This window comes from Nyctibius grandis, chromosome 6 (genome assembly GCF_013368605.1).
Source record: "Nyctibius grandis isolate bNycGra1 chromosome 6, bNycGra1.pri, whole genome shotgun sequence".
Classification (NCBI taxonomy): Eukaryota; Metazoa; Chordata; class Aves; order Nyctibiiformes; family Nyctibiidae; genus Nyctibius; species Nyctibius grandis.
Window position 1 is genome coordinate 48,382,801 of NC_090663.1, and position 14,724 is coordinate 48,397,524.

General features: G+C 35.1%; 1 protein-coding gene across 3 annotated transcripts in view; it reads left to right on the plus strand.

The window, feature by feature from the left end:
• FSTL5 (follistatin like 5) overlaps positions 1–8,689 on the plus strand; it is a 322,017-nt gene extending 313,328 nt beyond the window's left edge. For all 3 annotated transcript variants that reach the window (XM_068403643.1, XM_068403644.1, XM_068403645.1), the window contains one exon: positions 7,987–8,689. In XM_068403643.1, coding sequence (XP_068259744.1) covers positions 7,987–8,689 — 703 coding nt within the window. The remainder of the gene's footprint in view (positions 1–7,986) is intronic.
• Positions 8,690–14,724: the final 6,035 nt, after the last annotated feature.

A 14,724-nucleotide genomic window follows, 5' to 3' on the forward strand; every position in this document is an offset into this window, starting at 1 on the left:
TCTACAATACATTTTGTAATTAATTTATTGAAATCTAGCTTCTTGTTATGGAACAAACCCACAGAAAACAGAGCAGGAACCTGTACACATTTTAAATTGTTTAATCACATCCAAAGCATTTTTGGCATAGAAAGAGGGAAAGAACAATGATATAACAGATATATAAGAACAGTGAGATATTGAAGAGGAAAAAGGAGTTCTTGTTCATTACTCAAAAGTAAAATATTCCCATTGTGCTATGCAATAGTCAAAGCTACTGACACTTGATAAAGAACTTGGAATTTTATATAAAACCAATATTACTTTTTCAAAAACATAATGAACTATTTTTCTACAGTAACAGGGGGATTGGGTCTGGCTTGAAAGTAGCTCACCACCTGAAAGAACAGTGATTGAATAAGTATTTTGGACAGTGAAAGGGAGCTAGCTATATAAATCCTGTTGTGGTAACATACTCTGCACTTGCACATTTTTTCATAAGTAAAAGTCATCTGCTGTATACCATGTGATGATTTATATTAGAAGAAAATTTGTTTTACCCTTTATACCTGTCAGAAACAATGGAACTTAAAGTGATGGAAATTTCGTGAATAAATAATATGAAAATTGAATGTGATAAGAGCGAGGAGAGTAAGACTTGTAAAAACTGGTAATGTGGATGCATAACAATAATACCCAGCAAGATTTCCAAAATTAATACCTTTTAAAATATGAGTTTAACATTCATACTTCATGGCATAAATTAATGACGGGTAAGTTCCTGTAAGCAAGTTATTCCAAACTCACTTGTTGAAAGATTTCCTGTACTCTCAGGCATTTGATACTCTGATGAAGGAGAGGGGAGTAGTTTTGGTAGAGCATTAATCTGACTTGCTATATAAATTCCTTTGTTTGTCAGCTTGGTAATGAGTGTTTTCAGATTAATAGTTTTGCAGGAGTTAGGGAAATAGGATAGTGATAATTATGATGACTATTTTGGGAAAAAGAATGATACAATTCATGGGTTTACTCTTCACTGGTTTTGTGTTACGTACAGGCTTACAGTTGCATAAAACTAGGACCCAAATCCCATATTTTAAATCCATTTAAAATACTTTAAAAATACTTTAAAAAAACAGGTCTTGAATATATATTGTGAGACAATAGAAGTAGTAATAATTTCTAACATTGTTAACTTAGACATAATTATTCTACTCTTAAATATATGGGTGGGTTTTCTCATTAAAATTAGGAAAATAAGGCACTCATCCATATGAGCTTCACTTCATTTTTTTTTAAATGCATTTTGCAATTAACACCTTTTAGGATATTACTTCTGTCTCTTTTAAGTTAGTTTGGATAAGTCATTTTTATCTACCTCAGTTTCCCTTTGTCTGGGTACTGTGAAGCTCATTAGCTTTTATGGAAAGCTAATGACTCCCTGTGATGGGTTGACCCTAGCTGGCAGCTAAGCCCCCACCTAGGAGGAGCAACAGCTACTTTAGGAGGAGTTCAATTGTAGAACATGATGTTATATAGCATGGAATATCCCTTTGGTCAGTTAGGGTCAGCTATCCCCGCTATGTAATCTCCCAGCCTCTTGCCTACCCACCGGCCTACTTGCGGGGAGGGCAAAGTGAGAAACAGAGAAAGCCTTTGCAAACATTGGTGGGTTGTCAACCCTTTTGATCACAAATCTAAAACACAGCACCATACAGGCTGGTATGAAAAAAATCAGCTCCATTTCAGCCAAATCCAGTATACTACTCATACAGAAAGTGCTATAGTGTTGCTAAGTATTATTCCTATTTCTCTTAACGTTATTTGTCACAATGTATGGTTGAAAATCTTGAAAATCTGGGATTAAAATCTTTATTATTCATTCATATGGAGTGAGTGAAGAAAGAAACTATCTGAGAATTCACAGTTCTAGCATATACTCCAATTGGAGTGACAAGCTCACAGGCTACAGATTCCCACTCGCATTAACTGTAAAATAAATTACTGGAAATGGGAAGATTTGCTCTCATGTCTTGCAGGCTTGACTTGCACAAGATCCCAATATGCACTCTGACAAGCACCTTTATTTGCTGTCTGATATTGTGCATGATTTCACTGCATAGAAGAGACATGAGGGTTGAGATTCTCATAAATATTAATCAGGGATTAATGAGCAGTGGGAGGCTTCTGCATATCAATCTATATGAGAGGAAACTTTGCATTAAATACACCACCATCTATCTATAAATCATTTGGGAAAAGTGAAGGTGCTCTCAAGTATCACTTGTTGCTTTCCAACAGCCCGATCATAAAAACCAGGCTAACGTACACAGGTGACAAACACAATTTTGTCACATGATTATAAATGGCTGTATTTTTTTAATCCTTTTAGAAAACTAAGTGCTTTTGAAAAGTTGTAAGAATATAGTAGCTTTGGGGGTTCAGTTCAGCTGCCCACAGAACAGAATGAAACATAGAGTAGTAGTGCAGATTTTTTTACTCAGATTTAATAGCTTTGTTTTACTTTGAATGGAAAAAAAATTTAGAAGAGTGAAAGCTCAGCCCATGCATTTGCTGATTTGGTTTATTGAGACCTCCAACAAAACTCTCTTACTAATATAAATTTTGTGAAATGTCCCTATTACACTGGGCCTATAGACACCACCAGAGGACAACATTTTGTTATAGCTCTGGTAAATTATCCTCTTTTATTACATACAGCTTTTTACATACTAACCCATGTAATCTAAAACTGCCTTTAACCTTAGTGACTTGCAATACTGTTTTCTGACAAGTTTGGTTAAGTACTATTTTTTTGCAGTTGCTCTTGCCTCCTCATCAGAAAGACGAAGGCCAACTTGACAATGAAAGCAGAGTTAATAATCTGACACTGGCATGCTGAGAAGGTTCTTAATACTGGACAGAAGGGAAGCACAGACAGAATCACCTGGTGGTTAGAAGGCAGCAATTAGGTTATTGGATGATGGGCTAAAATTTATTTGCAACTGATCATTGCTATGTGCAAGCAGGTAACCATTCTGAAGCAGGTATCCATGATCTATCACTGTTCCTCCAACCTATCCACCATGATCTTCTGCATTTAGATCAATAAACCTCAAAGGAATGACCATCCCAGCCTTAGAACTTCTTTCTTCCCAAGTGAAATGATAGCTGTTATAGTTGTATAGTTGTAGCATTATACAAGCAGTTCACAAGCTTCCTGAATTTGGAGATCAATGTGTTGTCAAGGGGGACATTTATTTTGAAGATATGTGTGTGTATGACAGATCAGTAATTGTAAAAGTTATTAGTAACTCACATGTCAAATTCACAATAAATTAGAACAGAAACAGTGTAAGATTAATTTTTTAAAAACAACTTTTTTCTATACAGTGGATGTAAAAGTGGCATCAGGCCTGCAGAAAGATAGATTCCCCTGCATATTACTTTTGTGCGTGTGTGTGTATGAGCTAAGGTATTGTGTCAAATCACAATTAATTTAATGAGATTTGAAACACTTGTCTGCTTGTTAAAATCTCAGCATCAAATGAATGAGTAGTAGAAGATTAAAATCTACTATACTTATACAATTTTGATTGTATGAACATAGCCAAAAAATTTGTGTTTCATATATTCACAGGCTAGAAGAGACCATGATAACATCTTGTCTGACTTTCTGTATATACCATAGATTTTAAACATTTCAAATAGTCATCCAGAGATTCAGATAATGAATCTTATATTTCTAAATCTACATCAACTTAGGTTTGGCCAAATCTTCCAAAAAAAAGGACATAGTCTTTATCTGGAGATTCCCACCAAAAAGCATTCATCACCTCTGTGGTAGTTTGTTGCAATGGTTTATTGTCCCCATTGTTAGAAAAAAAAATACCTATTTCTAATTTAAATTTGTCTGGTTTTAGTCTGCAATCATAATTATAATTCCTCTGTGAAATTAGAGACAGCATTACTAAACAGTATGTTCTCTCTGTTCAGGTATGTATATATATATGTTGTAAATAAGTCTCAGTTATCTTTTTTGTAAGCTAAATATATTGGACTCTCTCAAACTCTTGCTTAAAATCCGTCTCCATCCCTGAAATGCTTTTCAGATTTTTCCTTGCCCCTAATTTTTTAATATTTCTTTTTAGAAGGGCAGAAATAAAAAAAATAAAGCATTCTTAATTTGGTCTCCCCAGTGTAGAATACAGATATGAGACTTTTGCATTATTCTTACTCACCTCTCTCTCTATATTCCTCCAAGGACTGTACAGGGCTTTTGAGTCTTTTTTGACTCATTAGACTCAGATCTCATATTGACCTACATGGCTGCTATGATCCTTAAATGCCTTCATAGTCCCTACTTTTCAGGATATTGTTCTACATGTATGTCCTACATAACACATTCACATGCAAAGTTGCTCGACTCTACACTCGGCTATGTTTGAACACATTTTGCGTAAAAGAGCAACTGACTAATGCAATGACTTTCCTGTCATTATTTACAACCTTAGTGTCATGGACACATATTTACATCCAAATTGCATGTGAAAATTTTGTGAAGTATCAGATTCGGTACCAAGCAGAAACAAAACTTCCCTGTAAAGTGATGATTCTGCATTGACAACTACTGTTTAGTGCAGAGAAATTCTTTTTCATTCAGGTATAAGTTTTTATTCCAAGAAAGATATGCCCTCCTGATATTCAGTTACCTTCAGCAAGGTTTTCTAATAAAAAAATTAAATTAGGTTTGTCTGACAAAGTTCATTTTTCCATAAACCCATGTTGACTTCATTATGTTCATATTTTTCTGTAGTTGGTTCTCATATCATCTGTTTTGTTATTTCCCTGGGATATGCATCAAGCTATTCAGCTTAGCTGGGATACCTGGCTTTATCTTATGACTAGTTCAACAGTCTTCTTCTAGACTTTCCAAATTTTCCTATTATTCTGAGATTTATTAAAATGTTAAGAGCTAGTCAACTCTTTCAAAATTATTAGGAAAAAACTATTGAACCTGACAGCTATATGTTCCTATAAAAACCCCTGTTTATTATCTTCCTCAGTTGCTAGTGGCTTGGAAAATACTTCCTCATCTTTAGGTAACAAAAGTATAATTTCTTATTCTTTGTTGTTTTTTTACTATACCAGACATGGAATCCTTATCTTTGCTTATCACTTTTCTTCCGTTCCTCTTTTCCCTTCTGTGTCTTCTCTCCACAACTTCTATTACTTTTTCTATCCTTATGCCTCTGCCTAGCAATTCTCGTAGACTAAGAATCAGTCACACAAACCTCACAAGCACATGAACAGACCTCTCTCTTGATTTGTTCTTCTCAAAACCCCAACCACACAGCTCTCACTGAGACAGGCAGACAAACAAATATATCAAACAAACAGCTTGCCAAATCCTTTTCCATCCAAGAAGACTGGCAGCTTTGCAACTTTATTTTTCCCCACTTCTTTTTCATCTGTACTATTGGGCTGCTTGGGTATTTACATCTCTGTCCAGCTTTACTGAATTTTAATTGGGGCACTGAAAAGTTACAGGCAATACGACTGGCTGAGAAAGACTTATTTGAACAATAGTATTGATAAAATCCTATTAGTTCTAATAGATTACTTTTGGCAGCCGTACTTCTGGATCTGGGGAAGGGCAGGTCCTTCATGAAGGTTTACCAGCTTCCCACTTTGGACCTTCTCTCTCACCCAGGTCCAAAGTTCTGTCTAATTTTAATATTCACAAATATTATTTTGACAAAGTGATTTCGTATATTCTTATTCAAAATTATATATTACAGTTGTCTGTACTTGCTCCCATCTGTCTTTTTAAGACCTCAGTTGCAATAGTAGCCTGTAGCATGATCAGTTAGAAAATGTGTTTGGCCTTAGATAACCTGTATTTTCACCCAGACTTTGCCAACGGATCATTATATAGCCATAGGCAAGTCATTGAGCTTCTTTCTTCACTTGCTGTAATATTTGTAAAGTGCTTCGAAGTCAGTAAGTAAAAACTGCTGCTTAAGTTCAATGTATTATTCTGCTCACATAGCTGATCTTTTAGTCTTGTCACCTCCAGAAACATTACCTTGTAGGCTAACGTTACATCTCTGTCCGAAGTAGTGGGTTTTTAAAGTTTGAACTAGAAAACATTATAAAGCAAAAAGTCTTTAGCATGTTAACATTACAAGAAAGCAGAATTATATTTTTCCAGGGCTAGAGAAATTGCTACTTAAAGGAAGGAAAGGAAGACTTATTTCACAAAGCTCTATTTTCAAATTCAGAAGCAAGCTGAACACAATGAATAGCATGGATTGTTGTAAATAATTTTAAGTCTACAAAGTTGAGAAGATTTAAGAACATGAAAATGAACAATCACAGAAAAAAATTGTATTAAACTGCCCCTTGCACACTTGCAAAGTAAGATACATTGTAAATGGGTATTCAGGTATAGCTGATTATAGTACATTTGTTTCACATAAAAAAAAAATGCTTACTACATAATAACAGAATCAGGAATCAATGACTTTATGTCTACCCAAAAAGATTAAGAAAAGGATAATATTAGATGGCTAAAAATCAAATTCTGCCTGATGATCCTGGTCTTCCTCTATGACAGAACAGCAGACTTTGTGGATAGAAAAGTAGCAGTTACAGAATCACAGAATCACAGTTAACTGTCAAGTTATCTTGACATAACTTCCATGAAGGCTCACTCACCCTTTTTCTAACCAAGACAATTTAATTCAGATTACATATATTTTAAGTGGCTGAATAATCAAAGAAAAAAATGATCTCATAATCAGTTCAACTCATAACAACAGGCAGTCTGATTCACACTGGCCCTTCTTTGAATGGGAGTTGGACGAAATGAAATCCAGAGGTCCCTTGCAATCAAAATCATTCTATAGTTCTGTTATCCTATGATACTGAAGCAGTATGCAAGGATTTTGGAAGATGGGGCTAAAATTAAAAATATTCCTATATCAATTGAGTAGGAAGTGCAAATGTAATTTACCCTGTCTCATGTCAGAGCAAGTGACTAAACAATGTCCTGAAACCTTTTTACCTGTTACTTTGGTGGTTCACTGACTAGTAAATATGTTGGGGTTGCAAAGTATAGCGTGAAAATTTTGTGCTGTTGTCAACTTAATTATTGGAACAGTCTGGCTGTCGTAGTGCTTTATATCAACAGGATGTGAAAGATATATTTAGATTATATATCAGCACGCAGCTTCATTCTTAGGATCAAAGATTCGGAGGAAAATGTTATGTTAAGAAATGTGCCAAAGGAAAACAGCTGTTTGGGAAAAGTGCTGTGAAAGCTACTTAGATTATAAGCAAAACTAATATACTTTCACATGACTCCATAATATTTAGAGTGGTGGTTTTTGCATATATACAGTTGAATGATTGTGCAGTCAGAACTTATATGTTATAAAGTATAAAGGGTCATTTAAATTGTAAGAAATGTGGGGCTTGGATAGTTGGGTGGCATAAAACTAAATCCTTTTATGATACTCATTTCTACTGAATTAAAATGAGGATATTCAGATAATTACCTGAATAACGATGAGCGCTGGGTTAAGTTGATATTCCCAAGAAAGTCAAAGAACTATATGAAAAGAATTAAAATATGTGGAATGTACTATCTGTTGATACTTAATCTTTTTCTCCTTACTGGTTTTGTAAAAGTTATAACTGAACAGATATGCTCAGAGTAACATTTCCCTTTTCCCCTATGTCAGTAGGAAGAAAACACTTTTCCCATTAATCAGATAAATGGGCTTTTGCATTTTATTTGATGCACTCTAAATTACAATTACAAGAACACGAAAAGTTAAATATTATGAACTGCTTAATATCTGAAACATCTGAAGCTGAGATATATAGCAATACACTGCTGCACATATTACCTTAGCTACTTTGCTTATAATGGCTTTCCCAATTTGTACACAATGCACACAATAGCTCTGACTTTCTTTGATTTTGTGCTTTTCCTTCCAGGTTTGGATTTATTCTTCATAAGGATGAGCCTGTGCTCCAGAAAATTGATCTAGAAACTATGTCGTACATCAAGACAATTAGTTTAAAGGATTATAACTGCATTCCTCAGTCACTGGCTTATACACATCTTGGAGGATATTTTTTTATCTGCTGTAAGCCTGATACCACTGGGGCTGTCCTACCGCAGCTTATAGTGGATAGCGTTACTGATTCTGTGATAGGATACAATGGCAACATAACAGGCACACCACATATCTCTCCAGATGGACACTACCTTGTCAGCATTGATGATGCAAACGGTCTCATGAGGATCCAGTCCATAACGATGAGAGGAGAAATACAGGATGCATTTGACATTCACACTAATTTGCACATATCTGATGTAGCTTTTCAGCCATCATTCACTGAAGCTCATCAATATAATGTCTACTGTAGCTCCAGCACACAAACTGATGTTCTCTTTGTGGAGCTCTCCTCTGGCAAGGTTAAGATGGTGAAGAGTCTGAAGGAGCCTGTCAAGGCAGGCGAATGGCCTTGGAACAGTAAGAACCGTCTTATAAAAGACAGTGGCCTTTTTGGTCAGTATCTCATGACCCCTTCCAAGGAATCTCTGTTTATCCTGGATGGACGGCTCAATAAGTTAAATTGTGAGATCACTGAAGTTGAGAGAGGCAACACAGTAATTTGGGTTGGAGAAGCGTAAGGATCTGTGTTAGATATTTACCGAATTAATAGTTTTACAGTACCTTGCACTTAAATTACACCATTTCTCAAATTTACACAATTTTCATTTTAAAATGTTAGACCTTTGGATTTTTAGACATTGTTATTTCTTTGACTTGAACACAATTTGAATCAACTTCCACATAAAAGTTACTAAAACAATGGCTATTTGATAATGGTACTCGTTAACTATCAGCTGAAATTGTGTTGGTTGACTGAAATTACCAAATATTGACATTGATGATAAATATCATACATTATTTTAAAGGAATTAGAAAAAAAATACAAAAAGCTTCAGGGAATTTAATATGATACTTTGCATTTGTAAACAGAAGACTTAAATATGATTCAAATTTTGGTTTGGTTTGCTTCAGACATAAAGTAAGAGCTGTTGTTCAACCTTTGACTCCTTAAACAGAAATGTTGTGTCTATTCTGTGCAGTCCACTGTTTAATCTTTTTGTGCCTTGAAGCGAAAGTCTCACATGAAAGGTAAAGCATAGAAATGGTATAATTTATTCCCACTGTGGCTGCAGGATTGCTTGTCATTGGAAAGAAACTTTTGGTATCAAATTTATAGTCTCAAGTTGTGGAACATACATGAAGAGAAAAAAAAGTTATATTTGCAGTGTTTTCCGATCACTGCGATTTGAGGAGTTTATTTTTATGGTGAGTCTTAGTTGAGAGAGCTGCTTGCAGAAGCTTAACCTTTTTTTGGAGAAAAAAATACATGTTAGGTTTTTCAGCTATCACAGGGCTTCATCAGCAAGGAGTTTCAGTTCTACTAAAGAGAAATATTGCGCTTATCTTTTCAGAGTCAACCACATTCTAAAAACCTGGCATCACAAAGCCTCACTTATATCGTCAAGGAAATTGTTATTTAAAAACAAAGAAAATGCATTTTAAGAAACTGAAAATGCAAAGAACTGAAGTCTACAACCAGTAGATAACATTTTTGCTTATGCATTGTACCATTGATCCATATTTGTTAAACTATTTGGTTAGCTCAACAGGTTTTCTATTCCATGCATCCAATTGGATTAGTGCAAAACAACAAAACTTTTGTATTTTTTATAGTTTGTTTACTTAGAATCCTAATATTAACAATGGTTAAACATGTAAATGGGAAAAATAAGATTCCCAGAAGCAGACTAACAAGTCTACTTGTTAGGATCAGAAAGCCAGCAGTAGACAACTGTCCAGACTTAGAGCAATGACTTAAAAGTTTGGGAGTACTTTTATTTTTATTATGTTTTTGCTGAAGAATGCTTATAAGCTCTTTACTGACCTCCATTTACTGAAGGCAATCAGAAAAAAATTTTTTTTAAACAAAATTTTACTGCAATTTAGATTGTGTAAAATTGCTTAGAAATCTGGAATTTTTCTAGCATTGTAATCTTGTGTGCATTTAGCATCCTCCCCTGTGTGGTACAGTAGATCTCTCTTTAGCTTGAGCAAACCTCCTGGTAGGTAGATTTAACTAAGATAAGAGTCTGCTTGCATTTCTAGCTACTGAATCTCTTTTCCTTTTCAACAACTTTTCTCCATTGTGAACAAACAAGAATCATGTAAACTGTCTGTTACTCACTTATTTGCAGTAGTCTGTCTCATGCTTTTTTCTTCTGTAACTTACACCATGTGAATGTTCTGTATGTAGAAAATGCTTGACAAAAGGAGAATAAACCCCATAAATTTTAAACAGTCCTGACTTTGGTGAATGCTCCAATGTAGCCACACTGAAGTGGCATGTAACAGACTTTATTTGAAAGCAAGGTAGAAGGAAGTTTATCTGCCTATTTTTTTATATACAGTGTGGAAAGAAAACTTTTTAGAAGAGCTTAATTAACTGGAAAAATTTCCTTTGGCTGCTACAAAGAAAAGCTCATCTATTAAACAATTAGGCACAGAGTAATTAGAGTATAGACAGATGTCTATTCTCATGCCTAGCCAGTGGAACAAAAAACCTCTAGTCTAGAAGCTGTACAAACATATACGCCCAAACCAAGAAGCATGCACTCCAGTAGCACAGCTAAACAGCTCCCTGTCCAGTCTGCTCAGTGTAAGTGTATTGTATGCTTACTTTGCCTTCTCCTTGCCTAATCATTAACATTAAAGATAAGAATTGAATCCCATGACGATAGTGAGATTCCCTTGACAATGAAAGCTGTCCTGTGTTGTGCGTGATCCCTTATAATCTCTATCATAAAGTCCAAGTCAATTGTCAGTTTTAGCAGCGTCTTATTCTTTTGTGTTAGCAACATTTGGCAACTGGAGAAGCTTTAAAACTTGAATAAACTATGTTGCTCATTATACGAAACAGGAGACCAAAATCTCTGCTAATAAACTTAACAGATCTGACTATGTCAATAGTACCACAGTAATTTGTATAGTATAGAAACTGTCCCAATCAGTTTAGAATTCTTGTTTGAAAACAGGTTTTCTATTCCCACTCTAAGAATATCTCTGAGGCTAGCTAAAGTAGTTTGATAAAGGACTATTGCCAATTCCTTGTATTTTGTTTAGCTAGTCCAGTGTAATAGCTCCAAGACAACAGTTTGTTTCTTTCCCATTGTTATGGAACTGAAGCAGGTTTCTGGTATCCAGGAGCTGTTTGATCCCATTGAATAAATGAAAAAGCAAACACTGTCTTCAGCGTTTCAAATTTCCCTTAATAGAAACCCAGATGTAACAACAGTTGGTTTTGAATCCTGTCTTTCTTAGTTGCTGTTGGAAGTAGAGGCAACGAGTGTCTTCTCTTAATTTGTGGTAAACACTCGTACTTTATTTCACAAGCAGTTACAAACTTTCAATATTTAGAATTTTCTTACAGAAATACATTAGAGGAGAGTAGTGGAAGAAATGTACGTGATGACCAAGTTCTGTTACAGCTGCTGAAATTTTCCACTGTGTTCCTGTACACTAACAAATTTGAGAAACGCATGTGAGGACAAGATGGAGTGCTCTTCACCAGGGATTGTAATGATAGAGCTGCTTTTGCTAAGGTATTAAAAAAAATATTATTTAGGAGACATGGAGAAAAGGCTCTGTCAGGCTATTTTAAGACTCACCAAAGGAAAGAAAAAATGTTACTCTTCCCTTCAGCTTGGCCATAGACATTTTTAATAGTTCATGCCTGAAGGTATCTTTTAAGTTACTATTCCATACTGATAAACAGCTGGTTATCTGCTGCACTACTACATGTACATCAATCAATACGTATGAGGATTTTTTTTAATTTCTTTTTTATAAACTAGTAGAGATTTTTGTTTCAAAATACGATCTTGCAATTTTTTACTTTTTGCATGTGGTCCAGAGTATCATCATTTGTCTTCATTTATATACTTTCCGACTGCTTGGTTTATAATATCAAATTATGAGAGACTGCTAGTAAAGCAACTACATAAATAGGTAAACTGAGCTCAGAACAACCCCTTCAGTGTATTTAATTATATTTCCCATAAAGAAATTATTTCAAACATCTAGACATATGGTGCCAAAGAGTTAATAAGTCCAAAAATAAGATATCTTTGCACATACATAAGAAATATACCTGTATAAGTATGTCTTTAAAAAGGTCAATGGAAAAAATGATGAAACAAGTTTCAAAGAACTCTTATGTGTTTTTGTAAGTGATATCAATGAGGTTAAAAGTGTAATTTTGAGTTTTTAGAGTCTCCTGCTCACACCATATCATTAAGTAAGGCCTTCTATTAAATACAGGTTAAAGGGCACCTGAACATTTAAGACTATCATAGTATTATTTAGATTTTAAATAGTGACTTCATCAGCAGTTTCAACTTCTTTCAATTTACAAGATCTAGTGAGCTTCCATATGGTATTTCTTTGTGTTATTGAACGGCTGTTTTGCTACACCAACGTAGTGTCTGCATTTGTTAGGAATGAAATATTCCCAAATATGGATTACAGAATAGCAGACTTGCAAATGATGAATGTTATATTAAGAAAAGAATGTAGTTATTACATCATTTTGCCTACTTACAAGTTACTCAGTTTGATTTAAACTGAAAAAGCATCATCAGCTTAATTGGGATATTTGTTTTTACTTAGTGAAAGACCAGTAACAGGATACTTTGCAGGATATTTTGTAAATAAATTGGTAGATCTCAAATAATTCTAAAAAAGAATATGATTACTAGTCATCTGTACTCATTTTTTCCCCTTTTCATAGCATTTTGAAGTGAACACTTGTAACGCATTTCAGGAGCTTCTGGAAAAATGAATCAATTAATTGCTACAGGAACATGCCTAGTGAATATTATAAAAATTCAAAATGGCGTTAACTAACATTTTCACTTATCTGCTTATTCTGCCAATCATTCTCTCAAACAAGCTTAGGGAAAAGCAATACAGACGGATAAGCTTTGTAAAATATTTTATAGGTCAACAGATTCAAATTCTGTCTGATTTAACTTTATTGTGTATTTGAACCAGTCTATGCTGTATCCTGGACAAGTGCTCTCACCACTAGATAGGACACAAAAAGGAAGAAGCCTTTGCCCGCTCTTCCTGCATCTATGTTTTAAAAGAAAAGAAAGGCCACATCTTCAAAGATTGTAGATGGCTGTTTTCAGCTTTCTGAACTCAGATCCAAAATTGCGGCGGGGCACCTTCCAGCTGTTCTCAGTAACAAGCTGAAGTCATAGCGGGGTCCTACACCCTGTGTTAATTCCATTAGCTACCTCTAGACCATCTTTTTCACCCTCTGCCTCTCCAAGCTCTAATTCTGAGGTACTCACCATTTTCGATTGACATAGAGGACTCCTAACAATAAGCTCAAGAAAGCCACTTAGCAGCAATACTTTCCAGACTGTAAGTGTAAACAATTGTTGCAACTTCCCACCATTTTTTTTGGTGAAGTTAGACAAATACTTGATCACCATAGTTGTTTTCATAGCTGTTACGGTTGAAGATCAACTTTCTTAAATACATGTGGACTAACTGAAAGCATTAATCTGAATGAGAGGAAGAGCTGGAACCCCAGTTTCCACTTTTTGCTGGCAGCTCTATGGAGAGAGCTGAGGTAAAGGGGCTTTTTCAGCCTGGAGAGTAGATATCTTTAGAGAGGCTAATAGCAGCCTGCTAGTACCTATGGGGAGGTTACAAAAAAATATGGAGCTAAGTTCTTCGCAGCTGTGCATAGCAGGAGGACAAGACAAAACAGCATAAATTGAATCAAGAGTTTCAGATTGGATATAAAGAAAAGCTGTGCAGACAGCCAACCATGGGAGCAGGTTGCCCAGAGAGGCAGTGCAGTCTTTATCCTTGGAGGTTTTCAACACCTGGCTGGATTAAGCCCATCTGACCTTTAGTTGAAGTGGCTTTGAGGAGGGTGTTGGACTAGAGATCTGCCAAGGTCCCTTCGAACCTGAATTATCTTGTAATTCTCTGATTATGACTTTGAGTTGGAAACAATAGCAATCTTAATTTGTTTCAGTTGTTTAAGTTTCTGACTGAGCTTGCACAGCAGGTATTTAAATGTACATTTGCAAATGGAAAACCCAAATGTTAAGGTTGGGCTGAAATATGGCCTAAGCAAAACTCAAAAAGTAATATGTTTTGTCACTTAAAATCCTTAACTCTGAACATCTCATCTTAAACCAAGGATATTGTCATTTTGAAATCTGGAATACATTTCTTAGCTTCCAGGAAATTCCAAGCTGATAATAGAACTCGCACAGAAGGCAATATGCGAAGGTAAGTGCATGCTCCTTTCTAAATATCTGAAGAATAGCTATAGCAGAGGAAAGGGGTACTTGAGAACACCATTGTAGATAAGGTCTCTTAACGCTCTGAGACAGTATATGTCCAAATGTGAACATAGCCACTTAACTATATCCTTAGTCACAACTCTTCAAGTAAAACTGTTCTGGGCATTTCATTGAGACCTAATAAGTACATTTATAGTATGGTTCAGTACTGGAATAAAAGATTTATTAATTTGCTAATTAATTTGAGATAGAAGAGCTCATATCATGTCTATAGTCATCTCTCCAAA